General features: G+C 39.8%; 1 protein-coding gene across 3 annotated transcripts in view; it reads right to left on the bottom strand.

Moving 5' to 3' along the window:
- LOC124613234 (CREB-regulated transcription coactivator 1-like) overlaps nucleotides 1-20,791 on the bottom strand; it is a 382,746-nt gene that overhangs the window by 148,789 nt on the left and 213,166 nt on the right. For all 3 annotated transcript variants that reach the window (XM_047141909.1, XM_047141910.1, XM_047141911.1), the window contains one exon: nucleotides 7,526-7,609. In XM_047141909.1, coding sequence (XP_046997865.1) covers nucleotides 7,526-7,609 — 84 coding nt within the window. The remainder of the gene's footprint in view (nucleotides 1-7,525; nucleotides 7,610-20,791) is intronic.

The following is a 20,791-nucleotide window of genomic DNA, read 5'->3' as shown; positions in this document are numbered from 1 at the left end:
TGTGCATTCCCTTGTATGGTGGCAACATAGCCCATCACCCGGAATTTAAACAACTGTGTGCGTTCGGTCAATACTATATGGGCGTGTATGAAGTACTGGAAACTCAGACTCTTTACATAAGGGAACATATTATGTAAACACTGAAATCTGTAGGTGCAGTGACCACATATCATATCTTTTTCTGGGTCCACAGTGTGAATGTCTCGTAATCCTACTTTATGTGGAATCATGGTATTGAAGTCCTTCAGCTTGGACCATTGTAAACTTGTCTGTGGATATGAGGTCATTAATCATTATTTTTATTTTATTTGGAGTGGTTGTGCTCTTTTATATATGGGGATCTAATGTATTTTATGTAAGCCTTTTCTTCAAGAAGTTTTCCGTGCAGCGTAGGAATGTACAAGGCGGATTTTCTACTCAGTTGCCATGTAACGGACAATCACTATATTAACTCCTGTTAGGTGATGCATATAGACATTCTGTACATATATGTGGTATCCTTTTTGGTAGTATTCTAAGGTTTTTTTTTGCTTTTTTTCCAGTTTGACAGGATGTATAGTTTTGATATTTTATCTGTAATTTTTCAGGTGCACCAACTGATGACGGGACTCTTTGTCCTTGAAACCTGGCTGTGCTATCTTTTTATCGGTAGATAAAATTTATAAAACTGCAGCAGATGTTATCGATCACTAGTTTTTATTTAAAAACAGGAGCAGAACTGGATTCATACAAGTCATTTTTATGTTACATTAGGTGTAAGTATAATCAGGGAACATCTCTCTCTCTCTCTCTCTCTCTCTCTCTCTCTCTCTCTCTCTCTCTCTCTAACAACAATTTTTCCACCTGGAGCTGGAATTACTGCCAATAATTCTATTTTCTACACAATATTTCCATTGACAAAAAATATTTACGCACAGAAATAGAACTTTTAACTCGCGTACACTGTGGAATATATACATCTTTTAAATTCGATTTCACCCCAACTGCGCAGAGAAATGGAATCTTTAACTCAGGTGGACTGTAGAATATATACATCTAAATTTGATTTAACCCCGATTGCCTTATAAATATTCCACATCCACATACGACAACAGAGACCTAATGCTGCTGTGAAATTTAACTATATGTATTCCGATTTTCATTTCACAACACACAGTATGCAAACTTTGCTGGAAGGCAAAGGGTGCAATGCATGGTTTCTATTTTCCAAGTAAATGGTACTAATAAGTGAACGATGGAATATAATTAGCAAATATCTAAGAAAAAGGAACTGGGAACATTATGATTGAAGCTAACAAGGGAATGATCCAATAAGACTTGTCTAAACCTACCCTGAAATTTTTTACACAGGAAAAAGACAATGAAAGAAATGCACTGTCAAAATTTTAGATGCTAAGAGGCACTGCAAGTATTAAAAAAAAAAAAAAAATAGCTGGAAATTGCCAAATTTGTAGCACACCAGGCGGCGGTAGAAAGGTACACCCCCAACTGGCGCTATAGCAGCTGTGCATGCGTAACTAGGCACACACACAGCCGAGGTCGGCAGTACATTTGTAAATAGGAAACGCTACACAACCCAATCGTAATTTATAAAGGTTGTTTCAGACTACCGTTCGTTGATAGTTTCTCTAACACTACAGTACACAGTTACTATTCTCTCGCATTACCCACTCAAGTGACATTTAATACAAATTATCTGTTGCTTTTTGCAGTATTTGTAAGTACTGACAATACAGATAAAGCTGAATTAATATTTATTGTGCTTTCGTAAGGCATGCCTGCTAATAGTACCTTGTTTTCTTTCAGTTTCACAGTAATGTGGAATCCAATTAACATTCTGAATCTAGCAATGATGAAATACGAAGAACGTGGTTTCCAGCCGAAATCACTTTCTTCTCCCGAGGACGTACATATATGTCTTTTATTAGTTGATTTCCTTGACATTCATTCGAATGATATTGACATTTTGTTTGAGATTGTGGATACGTTAGAAGAAATAGGAAATAACTGTGATGATTTCAAGGACTGTGGTCAGGCGACGTCAGTTGTGCAAGTAACAGTTGTGAAGAAGGATACTTTCCAAGCCTAAAAAAAACATACTGCAAGAGCTTTCAGCAACAAAGAAAAGGCAGTGAAATATTGGTTAAACGAAGGAGGGAAAAAATGCTTGAAGTTATGAAGTGTGTACAGGCGTTTTCATTTAGTGAAATCGGAGTGTGAAGTGTACAAATGGAAGAATGAATTACATGAAGTAAGAAATATGCACTAAACAGAAACCTGAAACCAAATGAATGAAGAACTGTTCGAAACATTTATAACTGCTCGTGAGAGGCTAGCACCGTTACTGATGGAGATCTACGCGACTAGGCCCCCCAAATTACATCTGACATGAACATTGCTAATTTCCAGGCTTCATTGGTATGGCTACGCAGGTTCATGAAAATGTACAGAAAAGGACGTCACAAAATTACCAAGTTTACATCATGTAAACGTATAGCGCAGCTGCCAGTGATAGACAATGCTATACAGAAATTCATAGCTGACGTAGAGACAAAACTTGCTGTTAACCTCACAACAGCTGTTTATAACACTGATCAGTAATATTTTGTGAAAGAACTGCATGCACACAGCACTTTCTCATTTGGGGGGGGGGGGGGGGGGGGGGGGGGGGAAATAGAATGCAATGACACATTCATAAATGATAATTCCAGTGATAAGTATGAGTTGTTTACTATTTCCACAGCTGTATATCTGTCTTCAAGAACCGCAAGGCAAATCAGGACCAAAAATAAATGAAACAACATGTCGAGTGGCTAGTGCCTAAAAATGGACTGTTTGGTTGCAAAAATCTTGTAATCAATGTATCAAAATCTGGAAAAATGGGAAAGAACCATTTTCAACATTTCATTCGAACCTTATTCCTACCAGCTGCAGAAATTAATTCATTACTTTTGTTGGATTCATGGTCTGGACATAACGACGCCTCCGCTTTTGTGGAGGACTACAAAAAATCTGTAGATGTAACGCGGATTCCGCCTGGAACTACTAGTGTGCTTCAACCTCTCGATAAAGAATTTTTTCGACAGTGGAAAGCATTTTACAGGAAATTATCAGATGACATAATTTCCAATACTTCTCTCTCATTTCAGGTTTATCAGCAGAACAGTATTCTTAAGTTCCAGTCATTTGTGTATTACCAGTTTTCTTTGCCACTCTTTATGAATTTGATCAATTATGCATGGTATGCAGCACAATATGCAGAACAACAGCCAGGACCATTTCTGACTCCATCCCAATTCTGTCTAAATAACACTAGTGATTACTGTGAAGTGCCTGACTCATCAATTTTTCCTTTGTCCAGTGTGCCTGGTGCAAGAAAAAAAAATTGTCATTCAATAGATGCTACGCATTTTTGTGATGACTACAGAGAATAAACAAAGAACTGTTTCACTGATAGTCAAATGTACAACATTCAACCATAATTGTAAGGAATGACCTACAGGAATTCTTATAAAATGTAGTACTACAATATACATTTCATTTCAAAAAATTACAACTCCACATTGATGGAAGTCGTCTGTGACATCAAACACTGCCATGATTTTATTTTCTCTGCAGGTCTCCATTTTCCAGTTAGGTAACTGGTGGAGGTGAGGGACACATAAGTAGTTGCAGTAGTATCCAGCTGATGGTGAAGGTGAGGCACACATAAGTAGTTGCAGTAGCATCCAGTTGAAAGACCTTTTTTGAATAACTTCACATCGACAGTTCCATTCTTGCACATGTAATTCTGATATAGTGGCTAGCAGACTTGTCTCTTTGTCTTTTAAACATGTCTGCTTGTGTCTGTATGTGTGGATGGATATGTGCGTGAGTACGAGTGTATACCTGTCCTTTTTTCCCCCTAAGGTAAGTCTTTCCGCTCCCGGGATTGGAATGACTCCTTACCCTCTCCCTTAAAACCCACTTCCTTTCGTCTTCCCCTCTCCTTCCCTCATTCCTGATGAGGCAACAGTTTGTTGCGAAAGCTTGAATTTTGTGTGTATGTTTGTGTTTGTTTGTGTGTCTATCGACCTGCCAGTGCTTTCGTTCGGTAAGTCACCTCATCTTTGTTTTCATATATAATTTTTCCCATGTGGAATGTTTCCCTCTATTATATATATATACCTTACATGCGAAGTGGAAACACTAGCTGTATCACCTCTTGAGATGCTCAATGTTGGTAATTAGTGTTCTGTTTACAAATTTCTCCTCAATGGTAATGAGAAGCCAGGGAAAAATGGCAGCCAACATACAAGGAAAATTTTGGACCAGTGCTAACATGAGACGGAGATGCAATTCCATGTAAACTGCACGATCTCCACGCATGTCACGTTTCCATACAAACTGAGACACTTAAATTCTTCCTTCCCTGCGCCATTTTGCATACTCTGTCAAGAACAGCGTGCTCGCCATGCAAAATAATCCTCACTGAATAGCAAAGTTTTGCATTGTGGCTCAAACAAGACAGAGTTGTATCCTGTACACCAAATATTAGCTCCAAAAACTAAAAACTAATAAAACAGCATCCATAGGCAATATTTGCTACCTTGTGTCCTCTTCCGTCCTGTCTAGTATAAATGATTCTACCCACATACATGAGTGAATGGTTGTGAATTTTCTGCAAATGCTTATTCGCATATTTTCACTTCCATTTGCTCGATTGTAAACCCAGCTTTAGGTGCTTAGAACTGGTGCCTGTGAACTCCGAACAATTCCGAAACTCAGTACTGCGTGAGGGATTCGATGAGTCGCGTGCTAGGCAGGCAGAGCTGTACAAACCACTGTTCTTTGTGTGGCAAAAATGTGTAACTTCAACATTTTTTGCAAAATACTTGCAGTGCCTCTTAGCAGCTAAAATTTTGACAGTGCACTTCTTTCGTCGTCTCCTTCCTGTGTAAAAAATTTCTGGGTAGGTCTTATTAGACCATTCCCTTGTAAGATCAGAACCCTGTTAAGAGTTTGACACAGCTGCCTAATTCAATTTCATATGATCCTTATTAATTTACTGTGTATGAAACATTTTGCAGGGGAAATGAGATGCTTATGGTGAAGTCGGAATGACACGATAATTTTGTTTCCTTATTCTTGCCTAATGCAAGTTAATGTGTGTACAAACTCAAAACCTACTTTTAGCAGTAACGACATATTTCCACCAATTTTGTCAGTGACGTACATAAAATGAGCAAACATGACATGTTGGTAAGAGAGTAACCACAACAGCTTTAGAAACTAACTACTGTACAAAGGACTAACTGCTCTTAAAAATCAAAGAAGGGCTTACATGGCAAATCACTGAGTATCATCATGTGACACACTGTTTTATTTCATATGGGGAGGTAAAATTACCCAAGAAAATAGTCTCACATCATTGCCTGTTAAAGACACACACATGCGGGTTGAAATGTTATTTGATGAACAGTTTTAACCTGCCGTGAAACTATGTTATGATGCACTGTATTATTCAGTAACAGAGTAGGTTTTATTCTGGAAACAGCTTTGAAGAACAAGGATGGAGTGGTGAAGTGTTGAGTTTTCATGATGATATTTTTTTAACCGGTGGGAGAATGAGCTGTTTAAAATATAAAAGATACAGATCTGTTTTAACCAATCACACAGAATATTTCAATATACACTCATTTCTAGCCAAATGGATTAGAGCAAGACTTTAGCAATTTGTGCACTTTATCATCATTGACTGGTGTAATTTACAGATCAACCAGAATGCAATTTTCAGTTTGTTTGCAATTTGAGTAACTGCTTTTTATTTCTGCTTTGTTAACAGAACAAAGAAATCATTAATATATAAACTACACACTGCCAGAACATTACTTACATGTCATTCTCACCTGGTAACAAATGGGTTAAACATTGTCAAGGAAGGCCGGTAATACAGAAATATTTACCAAATTCCATTATGAGGGAAAATAACAATCCAGAGCTTTGGAAGTACTTTGTATCCAGTATTAGCGGTACAAAAAGCGCTGCCTGCCAGAGGCATAAAAAAATGTTAATTTAAGGCAGCTTAAGACACTGCAAATAATGTTTTTGCATTTCTTTAAATTCTTTGTTTGATTTTGCATTTGAGATCCTTCAGTGGAATGAGAGTGTGTCAATGAGTGGCAAGCTGAAACTCATTTTGACGCTTGGCGTGTTTATGGATGAGACAGACACTGCCCAGCATTACACATCCATAAAAAAAAGCAAACTGACAAATATATTCGAATAAACACTCAATGGAACAGATGTCACTGATAAAGGGGGAAGGTGGTAGGGAGAGGGAGGAAGGGAGACAAGTAGTTCTTAAGCTTTAAATACTACTTATTTTGAAAGTTTGAAAAATATACTTGTGAGCATGCTATTATGACACTGGAGAAGTCATAAAATTGAATTTTAACGACAAATTATAGTGATATCTGATCACTGACCCTCTGGCATCATAGTGATAGACAACCAAATTCTTTCACTGCAGTATGTGAATATTTCTCACAAACCACTGATCTATAGGCAAATGTGAAAGAATGAAGAAGGAGATAATAAAACACTGAGTTATTGCCTTACAAGATGTTTAGGACATTATTTATCAATATCAAATACTGAAAATGCTGTGTAAACACAGTGTACTGATTTGTTTTCAATCATATAACCAGCAGTGTTTAAAATTTATTTTCATTACTGCTTACCAAGAGAAACATCATATGACATAGATTTTCCCTTTGGGACTGTTCTCTCATACTGTACTCATCTTGAACTCCCACCCCATCCCGTCAACACACGTATTAAATATATTGTTTTTAACAGTAGTGGAAATTCTTGGATGGAGGAATACACAAAGTACAGAAAAGGCAACCACTCACATATAGCAGATTGATGCACAGTAACACATAACAGAAAACAGGATTCACACTATCTTTCAAACACTAGCTCTTTCTCCAGCAAATGTATATACATTCACACATATCAGCACCTGAATGCACACTCCCATTGTCATGGCAAGACTAATTAGTCTTGCCAGAAGAGCTAGTGTTTGAAAGCTAGTGCAAATGGTGCTTTTCGTCGTGTGTCACTGTGTGCCATGCATCAATCTGCTATATATGAGTGGTTGCCTTTCCCTTATTTTAAATATTTGGTATTAATTTTTTTCTACATTTACTTTTAAGTGGTCCAGTGCCTAATTTATAAATATACTGGAATATTCAACAGATTCATTGTTAGTAACGCAGAGCAAAATTATTCTCAAAATTGCACACCTTTTAAAGCACAGAGCTTAGCATGCACTAAAAATAGCAAACACAATACAACATATGCACTACATATGCTACACTAAGTGGATGCCTTTTTACTGTATTTACCTTGGCGTCCTCCTTACTCACATATACAGCAAAGTAACAAACTCGAATCTTACAACTGAGAATCCACTTTACAGGTCTGAAGACGAAATACTGTCCTCTGGCACAAACAATTTTACAAGTGGCTTAGCACTTACCTGTACCAGAAGACCAGGGGATGTCTGGGGACTGGGCCTAGTGAGAGGCTGCGGGCTTCGATACGTGTTCAAGGAATTCAAATGCTGAAACACCAAACATTACTAATCATGCAAAAGGTGCACAACAACAACTCATCACTGGCAGTTCTGGCAGCTGGAGTCCACACTAACTCATGCAAGCCAACCAGAACTGACAATAACCTACAGTACCTAATACAATAAAACCTTTTGTTAAGCTATAGGAACAACAGAGAGGAACAGGTCAAAGAAAAACTTTACAACAAAAATAGAATTGTGTGGAGCAGAATATTACAGGAAGAAATGAATAAAATGGGTATGAAATATTCAGGTTTTACTGTATTATAAAAAAACTTCTGTACCATGCCTTAAATGCTGTTCTACATAAGTTGTATGGCAATTCAGTATAATGTCATATTGCATCAATTTTTGCAACAATTTTGTCCCAGTACAGTACAAAACATTTACAATACTAAAAAGTAACTAACATGGTTAAAGCCAACTACAGCTCTACGGAAGAGCTCACAAATGGAAAGCGGAGCTACCAAGTAAGTTACTAATGACTCTACAAAAAAAGCAGCCATCAAGACATGACAACACAATAACAAGCTACCGCTTATACATTTACAGAGAGTTTCAATGAAAGACAGAAAATGAGCAAGATGCTACATTACAATTTTTATAGATAAATATAGAAATAAGATATTAAAATTAATATAGTGTCAGTGGATAGTAGGAACCATGTTCTTTGTGGAACAATAAGACTCCATGTCTGTGGCTCAGTGACTCAGTGTCAGGCTTCCAATCCGTAGGTCTGGCGTTCAATCCATAGTTGGTCCTAAGTTTTTTTGTCAGTTATTGCTCCTTTCACTTCCAAAAATGATTTGTAACTGTGAAGAATGTCAAGCTAAGCTTTAACACACACACACACACACACACACACACACACACACACACACACACACACACACACAGAGAGAGAGAGAGAGAGAGAGAGAGAGAGAGAGAGAGAGCTACATTGTGCCAGCTGAACATAGCATGCTGGGGCTGCAGTACAGCATGTACATGAGAGAGCGGAAATGTGTCAGGTGGCATGGATAGATGGAGAAAGAGGTTAGAAGAAGGAGGGGGTTGGTGAGGATTAGTTGGCAGATCTGAAGGAGACAGCAGGTGTGTGGGATAGGAATGCAATGCACGTGGGCACCAAAGCCGGTGAGTTTGCACAGCAAACAGAAACAGTAACCCACTGCACTAACGCCCTCTACCCAACTGCTTCCCCTTTCCGACCTGTCCCCCCTCCCAATCAACACCTCCATATTATCATGTGTTACTCAAACTTACCAGCTATGGTGCTTTGTGTCATTGTATTTATATCCCACACACCTGCTGCCTTCCTCTGAACCATTAGCTACCTCTCCACAACCCTTTTCTACCACTTCCCATACGTTTCTCCTTTTACCCTCCCCAGCTGACACAACCCCTCAAGCCAGTGCACCAGCATTGTATTTTTTAGCCAGTGAAATGTATCTCCACATATATACATAAACATATATGTGTGTTGGAGGATAGGGGTTGGGGGACATGTGTTTACTCTATACCTATTTAAAGGATATGTCCAAAAGCTAGCCCAGTTTTCACTCTTTTTGTGTACCTGTCAATGACTCAACACTTCCACTATTCAGTGAGTGATCTCATTAAGTCTTCAATTATTTACATTCTGGCATTACTTTCTCAGTCACATTTTCATAATGGTCACTCCACCAGTCACACACAAAGGTAAACGGTATGTTACAAACACTTCACCAGTGAGAAACAACATATCCAATTCATTCAAAAAATACAGAATTTTAATTATTTCTGAATATATCAGGCAGTCTTCAATGAATATATGTGGGACACATTCAGGTACATGCAATTAATTTCTCACACCTACATGAAGTGTCATTAAATAGAAATTCATCCGTGACTGGAAAAGTGAAAATCTTGTTAGACTGTTGTTCACTCGAGTGCTACATCATACTATTTAGTTCAATACTTAGTAGTAGCCATATGGAGAAGTGAAGCAGAAGTAATTCAGTCTGAAAATTGACAAACACTAGTTCTAACTTTCTGAACATTGACGATTAGTGATGAGCAGTAGGTTTGTGGATGCACTACAAAAACAAATACGAAGTTAAAATAATGGAAACATCTATTATCTTTGAAACACGAAAAAAAAGAAAAGAAAAAAATGACATAACAGCAGTACTGTCAAGGCAATGAAACCACTTTCTTTTGACTCAGATGAGTGGTGAATCACAATGACAATTGTTTTGTGTGTGCTGTAAAGTGGCACTATTAGGATCAATACTAGTGCCAATTGGAGTAGATGTGTGGTGAAATGGTAAAATAAAACATACAATACACATAATACTTGTGCACAAATCCATGAATGTGTGATGGACAAAGAGAGAGGGGAGCAGGTGTCAAGGCTTAACTGTCAACTAAGATAGCTAACCAAAAACCAAATTTTTGTCCTCCAAGTGAGGACTTGAATTATTGATTCCACTGCCATTTGTTATTTGGAAAAAGCTTATCACTACTAATGTAATAGAGAATGCTTGAGCCTCCTAATAAACATCAGCTGCTCCTGTGAATAACAATATCTGTAGGCACAATGAAATTATAGCTTTCAGCCGAAGTCTTCTTCAGCAAAGAAAACACACACACACACACACACACACACACACACACACACAAGGGCTACCACTAGGAGCTCCGACCGGGATGCAACTGTCGCGCGAATAGCAATCTGTTTGGGGTAGGAGTGTAATGGAAAGGAAGCACAGCAGACAGGGAGCACAGTGGAAAGGAGTCCAGTGGTGAAGGGGAAAGGATAGTCAGATACGGTGGCAGATGGTGAACCAAAATGAGGGTGAGAGAATCTAAAAGGAGGTGGTGACAGGATGAGGGGTGGAAACTGTTGGGTACAAGGTGTCGGGACAGTAGATTATTGTAGGACGAGGTCGGAATAATTTGGGGAGTGGAGAATGTGATGTAAGGATAACCCTACTTGCACAATTCACAAAAGCTGGTGATGGAGAAGAAGATCCAAATGGCCTGTGTTGTGAAGCATGTTACACTTAGCTGCATCATGTGCCACAGGGCGACTTACTTTGCTCTTGGCTACAGTTTGGTGGTGCCCATCCATTCATGTGGACAGGTGTTGGTAGTCACACCAACATAAATAGCTGTGCGGTAGATGCAGCTGAGGTGGTATACAACACAGTTGCTTTCAAAGGTGGCGTGACTTTTGATGGGTAACGTAAGCCTGTGACAGGACTGGAATAGGAAGTGCTGGATGGGTGGATTGGGCAGGTCATGAACCTGGATCTTCCACAGATATTTGATCCCTGTGGCAAAGGGTTAAGGTTTTTAGTGGTATAGGGATGGACTAGAATGTTGTGGAGGCTTGATGGGCAATGGAACAGCACTTTAGGAGGGATGGGAAGGATCTCGGGTAGAATGTCCCTCATTCCAGTACATGATGATAGATAACCAAAGTCCTCACGAACGATGTGGTTCAGTTATTCCAGGCCTGGGTCTGGGTGGTATTGGGTGATGGAGGCGGCATTCTTTTGCAGCTGGCTGTTGGTGGTGGGAGGATTTGGAGAGTGTGGACAAATGGCATGTGAGATTTGTTTGCCACCTACATCTGGGGGATGTGTGTATGTGAAGGGCTTGGTGAGACCTTCAGCATACTGGGAAAGGGAGTTCTTGTCACTGCAGATATGCCGTCCCCAGTTGGCAGTGCTGTATGGGAGCAATTTTTTGGTGTGCAAGGGATAGTAGCTGTCAAAATGCAGGTGCAGTTGGTGGTTGGTGGGTATAATGTGGACAGTGGGGTGAATGGAACGATCAGAGAGGAAGAGGTCAATATCTAGGAAGGTGGCCCACTGGATGAGAAAAACTGGGTGAAGCAGAAGAGAGAAAAGGTGCTGATTATGTGAACAAATGAGGACATGGTGTCTAGATCATGAAGATATCAACAATTAACCTGAACCAGAATAGGAGTTAGGTTTTGGGAGGCTAGGAAGGTTTCCTCTTGATGGTCCATCAACAGGTTGGCATAGGAAGTTGCCACGCGGGTGGCCAAGGCTGTGACATGGATTTGTTTGTGCACTTTCCCTTCAAAGGGAGAAGTAATTATGTGTTAGAATAAGGTTAGTTAGGTGAATGAGGTGCTTGATATGGAATCTGACAGACAGTGGAAAAGGTAGTGTTCAAAAACTGCAGCAGACCTTGGGCATGAGGCATGTCGGTGTATAGGAATGTGGCATCAAAGTTACCATTAGGGAATCAGGTGGTAAAGGGGTGGAGATTGTGAAGAGTTGGTGAAAGAAATGATTGGTATCTCTGACATAAGAGACTAGATTATGGGCAATTGGTTGAAGGTGTCAGTCAATCAGGGCCAAAATAGTTTGAGTGGGAGCACAATAACCAGCTACAATGGAGCTTCAGGGTTGTTGGGTTAGTGAATTTTGGAAAGCGCGTAGAAGGTGAGTGTGCGTCACAGGGGGGAGGAGGGAAATGGGTTCTGGGGAGAGATTCTCAGAAGGGCCTAAGGCTTTAAACAGGGGATGGAGATTACATTAGACTCTGCCAGAGTTTATAGGTGGACAAGTCAGACAACTGGCAGAGGCCTTCTGCCAGATATTGACTGTGACTCAACAACACAGCACTTGTCCCCCCCCCCTCCTCCCCCCACATAGACTGTTATTCCTACCCCTTTCACACTCCACTCTAGATTGCTATTCACGTGACACTCACATTCCAGTCCCAGCTGGTGGTGGTAGCAGACATGTGTGCTGAAGAAGGCTCTGGGCAAAAGCTGTAATGTGTAACAGTCTTTTCATTGTGCCTGTGTGCAACTCAATGTGTCATCTTTACAGTGTGTAGCAATCTATTCTTTCCTAAGATGCTAATATTTCTGCCTGGAGTTTCCATAGTTTGATTTTGTCTAATGGCTTTTCCTCCATCCCACAACCTTGTGCTATTTTTCTATGTCTAAAACATTACTCTTCTCAGTGTCCATTCTTTCACTTCCTTCATGTGCTTTTTCATCAACTTCCAAACTGCACAATCTCTGACTTCCGAGCTCCACTGTATCAACAATGTCGTCCACACACAACATACGGCTCCTTGTCCACATGGATTGTTGGTGCAGCACCTGATGCACCAAATTCTTCCTGTCGATGATTATAATTACTCCTATAGATCATTTTCCTCCCTCATCTTTGCGTATTTTTGTGTTTTATTTTCCTCATCTACCTGCGCCACACTAACTACCATACCTCATCCATCCCATTTTCCCACCCCCATCCCCCCCCCCTTTTTTTTTTTTTTTTTTTTTTTTTTACACACACACACACACACACACACACATCTGTGGATATCTGTCCATATTTTCATACACAATATTTTTAATTATTTATGCGTGTTTTTGCATGCCTGTATGTACTTTTACATGCCTTTCTGTTATACAGCCCCCCTCACCAACCAACCCCACTTTCCCATTTCCTACGTCATTTCCTAATGCCATCCCTGCCACCATGGACTCCACCTTTGTGCACAAGATCATGAAAGTATCCGATTCCCAGGCTAAAACCCAGTCCCACATCCTGTTCCTTAAATACTGCCTAAACCATGAAATACCTCCCAATGGCCTAAACATAACAATTCCTTTCTCTGGATCCTACCCCTCCTTTCACAATAACCTTCAACTTTTCAGACTCTGTCAGTCCCTGTTCCTCATGAACTTGGACTACAAAAACACATTTCCATGGCAGAGATATCTTAAAACCACCTCTACTATCCCCACAAGATAATACTACTGTGCAATCCCTACAACATGAATCACAAGTCTGAAACTGAATCCCTTACTCTCCAGCATCTAGAAGAGTACTCCAGAGACCACCTCCATAAATTATCCAACCTGCTGATATCCTACTGCCATCTTGGGACACCACTATCCAACCCCTATCCCACCCACAGTGTTCCTCCTTTTTAACCCTTCACAGCACCCAGACCCTACCTAGCAGACCCTTTCAACTTGCCACATCACCAAAACTCCCTATCAACACTCCAAATACAGACCCCCTAAGCAATACTGGAACACTGTTTTTAATCTTTACACCAAAATCATCAGTCCTACAATGTTGGACTTTTCAAAGACCTACTCTCCTTGTTACGATCCCAGCAATGGAAACACTTCTTTGCCATAAAGGCCTACAAACCAAGGCAAACCAAATTCCAACACTGAACACTGCCTCTCCCAATTCACACCATCCAACTGTTATCCTGCATCCCTCAAACGCAACCACCCCCAGGTCACCTTGCAGGAATTCCCCACCTCCAGCTTGACCACACTAACCATCCCCAGGTCCCTTCCTAACAATACCAGCCTTTGACAGGGTAGGACAAGCCTTTGACAGGACTGGAATAGGAAATGCTGGTTGGCTGGGCTGGGAAGGTCTTGCAGCCGATCATCCACAGAGATATGATTCCTGTGGCAAACGGTTAGCAGAAGAAAGGAAAGCCCTACAGTGTCTCTAAACAGATCCTAAACTAACCATCCTCACTGCAGACAAAGACTCCACCACCATTGTGGTGAGTCGCAATGACAACCTGGCAGAACGGCCTCTACAACTGTCTGACTACTCCACTTATAAACTCTGCTAAAGTTATCAAATCCCAGAAGTCCAATACAACCTCCAATCTCTGCTTAAAGACTGACTTTCCCAGAATCTCTCCCCTGAATCCATTTTCCTCCTCACCCCTATGACATCCCAGACACCCACTCTCTATATGCTTCCCAAAATTGACAAAACCAAACTCATGTACACCCCACTGTAGCTGGTTGTTGTGCCCGCACTGGGAGGATTTTGGTCCCCACAGATGAACATCTCCAACGAATTATCTGTACTCTAGCTCCTCATGTCAAAGATACCACCAATTCTTTCACCGTCTCTCCAACATCCCCACCCCTTTACCTTCTGTTTCCCTACTGGTCGCTGCTGACACCACTTCCCTATACACCAAAATCCCTCATGTCCATGGTCTTGCTGCTGTTTAACACTACATCTCCCAACATCCCTCAAGACTCCAAACACACTACCTCCTTCCTCATTCACCTAATTTTATCCAAACACATATTCACTTCTGCCTTTGAGGGAAGGTATACAAACAAATCCACAGCACAGCCATGAACACCCACATGGCATCCTCCTATGCTAACCTGCTTATGGGTGATCTAGAGGGAACCTCCCTAGCCTCCCAAAACCCCATATCCCCTGGTCTCGTTCAGGTTCATTGGTGACATGATCTGGAATTAGAGCAAAGACACCCTATCCTCATTGATTTACAACCATAGTGTGTTTATTTATCATCATGCCCTGGAATGAGGGACATTCTAACCAAGATCTTCCCCAACCCTCCTAACAAGGTGTTCTGCTGCCCACCCAACCTTCACATCCCACTCCATCCCTAGGCCACTTGTAACCTTAATCCCTTACCATAGGGATAATATCTCTGTGGAAGACACTAGTTCAAGACCTGCATAATCCACCTACCCAGCACTTCCTATTCCAGTCCTGTCACAGGCTTATCTTTGCTGGGCCATCTGTGAAAGCTGCCACGTTGTATACCAGCTCTGCTGAAACTTTTGCACAGCTTTTTATATTGGCATGACTAATCACCTGTCCATTAGGATGAACAGCCACCAGCAAACTGTGGCCAAGAGCAGAGTAGACCACCCTGTTGCACAATATGCAGCTGAACATAACAGGCTTGATTTCAATGGCTGCTTCCCAATTTGGGTCATCTGGATCCTCTCCTCCAGCTTTCCTGAATTGTGCAGATGAGAGTTATACTACACAGGTGGGAGTTATCCTGACAACATATACTATGCTTCTGAAATTATCCCAGCCTCAACCTATGGTAATCTACTATACCCCACCCCTCCACCCAATTGTATCCACCCCCTTGTCCTATCATCTCCTCCATTTCACATTCCCTCACCCTCTTTGTGCAGTACCCTCTACCAATGTACCCACCTGTCCTATCTCCTTCCCTGCTCCTTTCCTTTTGTTCTTCCCGTTTTTTTCCCTTTCCCCTACAATTTCCTACTCCTCCCACACCCCACCACCACAAGCTGTGCCTGGTACTCTCTAGGCCCTGCATGACCTGCCAGCCAGCACAGCATATTCCCCCCACCCCCAACCATACACTGTTATCCCTCCCCCTTCCCTGCCCCACTCCAGGTTACTATTCACGTGGCAGTTGCATTCCGGTTGGAGCTGCTGGTGATAGTGGTCGTGAGTGTGTGTGTGTGTGTGTGTGTGTGTGTGTGCGCGCGCGCGCGCGCATAATGTGTAACAGTCTTTTCGTTGTGCCTGTTTGCAACTCTTCCTTATGGTGAGTACAATATATCCTTTTCCTGCTATTGTTGCTGCTATAAAATAAAATATGTACTTTGGCTTATCACAGAGAACTTCATAAAATGACCTCTATGAACACATATGCCCAACAGAAGACTCAGCTGAAATGTTATAGGCTATTTATATGATTAGTTACAGAAGATATGTGACCAAATACCTACATACAACTGTGATATAGTCCTTGGGAACTATAACTTCCAACTGAGCAATGAAAAAGCTTTCAATATGTATCAACAGAAGTCAGGATCGCTCATTTTGCTGCCACAAACAGATAAACAACAGTAACCATCTGTTTACAACAGAAAAATTACAGGAAAGAATGAAACAAATGCAACATATCATCTATTACTACCTAATAGGTGGGCATCTTATATAGAACATGAGGATATTTTCATAGATGCTGATCCTAATTAAGATCATTACTGAATTGGAGCACAAAGAAGCAAAAACTTGCACTGGTCATCAATGGAAACAATAATGCAATTTAAAAAATATAACTTAGACAGGTCCATAGTGACAGAATAATGGAACAGATGGAGACCTGAGTTAAAGGCAATGCTGGGGATCATATGGGCAAAGAATCAATCTATTAAAATGTAAATTCCATTGGAAAAAAATGAAATACTGCGGGGAACAAGGAGACTTAGAAATGATGGTGGTATGATGACTGTAGATAGGAAGCAAGATTAAAATGTTTACAACAAAATAAAAGAGCCAACTAAAGAATAGAAACCCGAGATGTAAGTGTGTAAGGATAATATATCTTGCAGACAAACAAGCCATTCTGGATATATGAAAACATACCTTTAAAGGAATGAGCAGCTAGTCTATTCCATGAAAGACTACAGACAGAGGAGGCCACTTTATAATTTTTTTTCTACAGTACATTCACTTGCACAAAATTATAAAGCACCAACAAATAATGAAGTAACTGGTTGAACAATGTGTGGAACTGCTCTCCACAAACAAATACATAAACTTTTTAAGTTTATATGGAATCATGAAAGTATTCCAGAAGAGTGGAGTTAGGTGTGGGTTGAAACAGTATGTAAGAAAGGGGATAGCCTTGCTGCTCCAGTTGCCAAGGCACTACCTGACAGAATGCAACCTACACAATTTTATCTAGTATTTTCCATAATAGGTTAGTTACACAATGGAAATTTGTTTTGGAAGAATATTAGCAAGATTTTAAGCCACTTCAATTGATCAACGAAAGAAGGAAGCACATAAATTTTCAGGGAAAGACAGGCAGACAGGAATATAAATCAATCACTTAGGAATGTAATAAATAGCAAATGCATGGAAGCCAAGGCAAAATGGCTACAGGAAAAATGTGAAGAAATCAAAAAAGAAATAATAACTGGAAGGACTGACTCAGCATATAGAAGAGTCAAAACAGCTTACAGTGAAATCAAAAGCAGTGCAACAACATTAAGAGCACAACAGAAATTCCATTGTTAACACAGAGAAGAGAGTGGACAGGTGGAAAGAGTACATTGAATGCATCTACGAGGGGGAGGAATTGTCCAATGATATCATAGAAGAAGAAATTTGAGTCAAGATGGAAGACACAGGGGATCCAGTATTTAAGTCAGAATTTTAAAGAACTCTGGATGACATAAAAATAAATAAGATAGGAGGGTTGGATAGCATTCCACCAAAATTTCTAAAATCAGTGGCAGAAGCATTAACAAATTGACTATTCATGTTTGTGTGTAGAATCTATGAGAGTGGCGACACACCATTAGACTTTTGAAAAATATTCCCTACAGCTGATAAATGTGAGAACTAACACACACTCAGATGACAGCTCATGCATTTAAGTTGCTGACAAGAATAATATATGGACGAATGGAAAAGAAAACTGAGGATCTGTTAGATGAAGATCAGTTTGGCTTTAGGAAAGGTAAAGGCACCAGAGAGTCAGTCTTGACATTGTGCTTGATAATGGAAGCAAGACTGCAGAAAAATCTAGATCTGTTCATAGGTTTTGTTGACCTGAAAAAAGTGTTTGACAATGTAAAATGGTACAAGGTGTTCAAAATTCTGAGAGAAGTAGGAGTAACCCATTGGGAAAGATGAGTAATATACAATATGTACAAGAACCAAGAGGCAACATTAAGAGCGGGAAGACCAAGAAAAAAGTGCTTGGATTAAACAAGGGTTTACAATGGGGTGCAGTCTTTTGCCCCTGTTGTTGAATGTATATGTCAAAGAAGTAATGATGGAAATGAAAGAAAGGTTCAAGAGTGGGAAATTCAGGGTGAAAGAATATAAATTCACTTAAGACATTGCTATCCTCAGTGAGGATGAGGAATAATTATAGGATCTGTTTAATGGAATGAGCAGTTTAATGAGTACAGAATATGCATTGAGAGTAAACTGGAAAAAGACAAAACTAATGAGAAATAGGGGAAATGAGGATACTGAGAAGCTTACAATCAAAATTGGTAATCAAGAAGTAGACAAAGTTAAGCACTATTTCTACCTTGGAAGCAAAATAACTCATGACAGGCGAAGCAAGGAGGACATAAAAATCAGACTAGCACAGGTAAAGAGGGCGTTCATGGTCAAAAGAAGTCTGTTAGTATCAACACAGCCATAACTTGAGAAAAAAAAATTCTGAGAATGTACATTTGGAGGGCACCATTGTATGATACAGTAGGAAAACTGGAGAATGCAAGCATTTGAGATGTGGGGCTAAAGAAGGAATCTGAAAAACAGGTGGACTGATATGATAAGGATCAAGAACATTCATCGCAGAATCAGTGAAGAGAGGAATATATGGAAAGCACTGATAAGAAGGGACAAGTTGACAGAAGATGCGTTACAACATCAGGGAATAAATCTGTAGGGGAAGACAGAGACTGGAAATGTTCACAAATAATAGAGAACATAGGGTTCAAGTGATACTCTGAGATGAGGACAATGGCACAGGAGAAGAATTCGTCGTGGGCGACATCAAACTAGTTACATGACTGATGATTCAAAAAGTGCCTAGTGAGTCAACAAAGAGATCAGATTTTTTCCTGAGGCAAATACATGGAAAAGCATTTTAATACAATACTGAACTTTATAACCTCTAAGTGAACTTCAATCAGGCATTCAACTGACTTAAGATGGCAGCTATATTACAATTTAACATACCATAAAATAAATTTCACTCATTCAAGCAACCTTGGCTGACTGCAAGGCTGCAGTGGGAGATGATGGAGATTTAAATACTCTGTTCAGTACAGTAATGGATTCAGACAATGCTTTACAATGAAAGTATTTTGTTATATAGGCACAATTCAAATGTGTAAGTACTTATGCTAATGCATGTTAATCATTAGTACAAAGAATATCTCTTCAAGAGAGAACAGTGAGTGAGGTGAAGCAGCTATATATCCCAGAAATCTTGCTAACAACTGAAAATTATGTACAGCATCTTCATTAGGAAAGGAAATAATAAATAAAATAAATTGTCAGAAGTAGGTTTTCATTTAGAACTTATACAGTATCTTTACTATCTGGGATCTAACAGTAACCCTTAAGTACTTGTGTGACAAGAAGTAACTGAAGTACCCACATCGGGTGTAGCTGACCCAGTCACAAATGAGCTGAATATGTAAGTCTAGCCTTATAAAAAAAGAAATGTTATTATTTATGGCCAATCTTTGAACATAAATGAATAAAAACAGCCAGTATTTAACACCACTTAATGACACTGTGATTTATGATTTGCTGAACAAAGGAAAATAACCTAATATTAAAAAATGCTATACATTAATAATACAAAGCTTCATAAATGAAAAGCACTAGTTTACTTTTGTTCTACAGTAATACTTTTATTGCGTTAACCAGTTTTTGGCTTACACGGCCATCTTTAGACATTAACTGAGTATTGTCACTAGTGCTTTTCATTTATCATAATGTTGTTCTACCAAGAACCGACGGAAGTTCAGTTACCATAATACAAAGCTTCCTTACTGTCAAAATATTTCAGTGAGCTAAGCGTTTTGAGCAGATAACTTTGGTATGCACTTTGAATGCCTGTCCCAAGTAGCACACACTGTTGAATGCTCATTTTTGCTTGTGCTTGGGCAGCTGTATCATCTATTCCATTCATGCAGTGCTAGTCCAGATCCCGTTCCCTTGCATATTTGATGTTGCTGATCCTGCTGCTATGGTACTTCCATACCTCTGATCACCAGAAACAATTCTTTTCTCTATCTAACATTGCAGGACATATGGCTATTACCAATTTCCCTGACAACACTCTTCATGATAAGTTTGTCTGTTATCTCCTTCAGAAATATTCTTCATTGTACCTTCTGACTAGCATTCATCTTGTAAATGACATATGAGTTTAATGCACAGACATTTAGAAAATGGATGCCCTTGTTATTTCAACCAACACTATAGCTGCTGCATAGCTGGTTACAAGTGCCCACTGCTCCCTTAGTGCAAGTGTAGAAAGTCACAATTTCTAATTTTTATCAGATAACTTGAACTTATCTTCTTCTCTTTACTGGACAGGAACTTAGCAGCTGTGTCATGCTTATTTTTTTGTGATGTTTCCATTAAAGTCAGCTTCATGTACAGCAATGTTCTCGCAAGTTGTACACTTGTATAACAGGTTATTAACATTTATGTTCCTTACTGAGTCTCTAACATGAGCAAAAAGACGTTGAACAATATCTACAGGACTATTACACTGCTGGAATGGACAATCAGGTTGCATTCCTGCATATTCCTCAACTGTGTCCAAGTAGAGTGTTCTAGAATC

This window comes from Schistocerca americana, chromosome 4 (genome assembly GCF_021461395.2).
Source record: "Schistocerca americana isolate TAMUIC-IGC-003095 chromosome 4, iqSchAmer2.1, whole genome shotgun sequence".
In the NCBI taxonomy this organism is placed as follows: Eukaryota; Metazoa; Arthropoda; class Insecta; order Orthoptera; family Acrididae; genus Schistocerca; species Schistocerca americana.
Note: the sequence above shows the minus strand (reverse complement) of the source record. Positions and strands in the feature narration are given on the sequence as shown.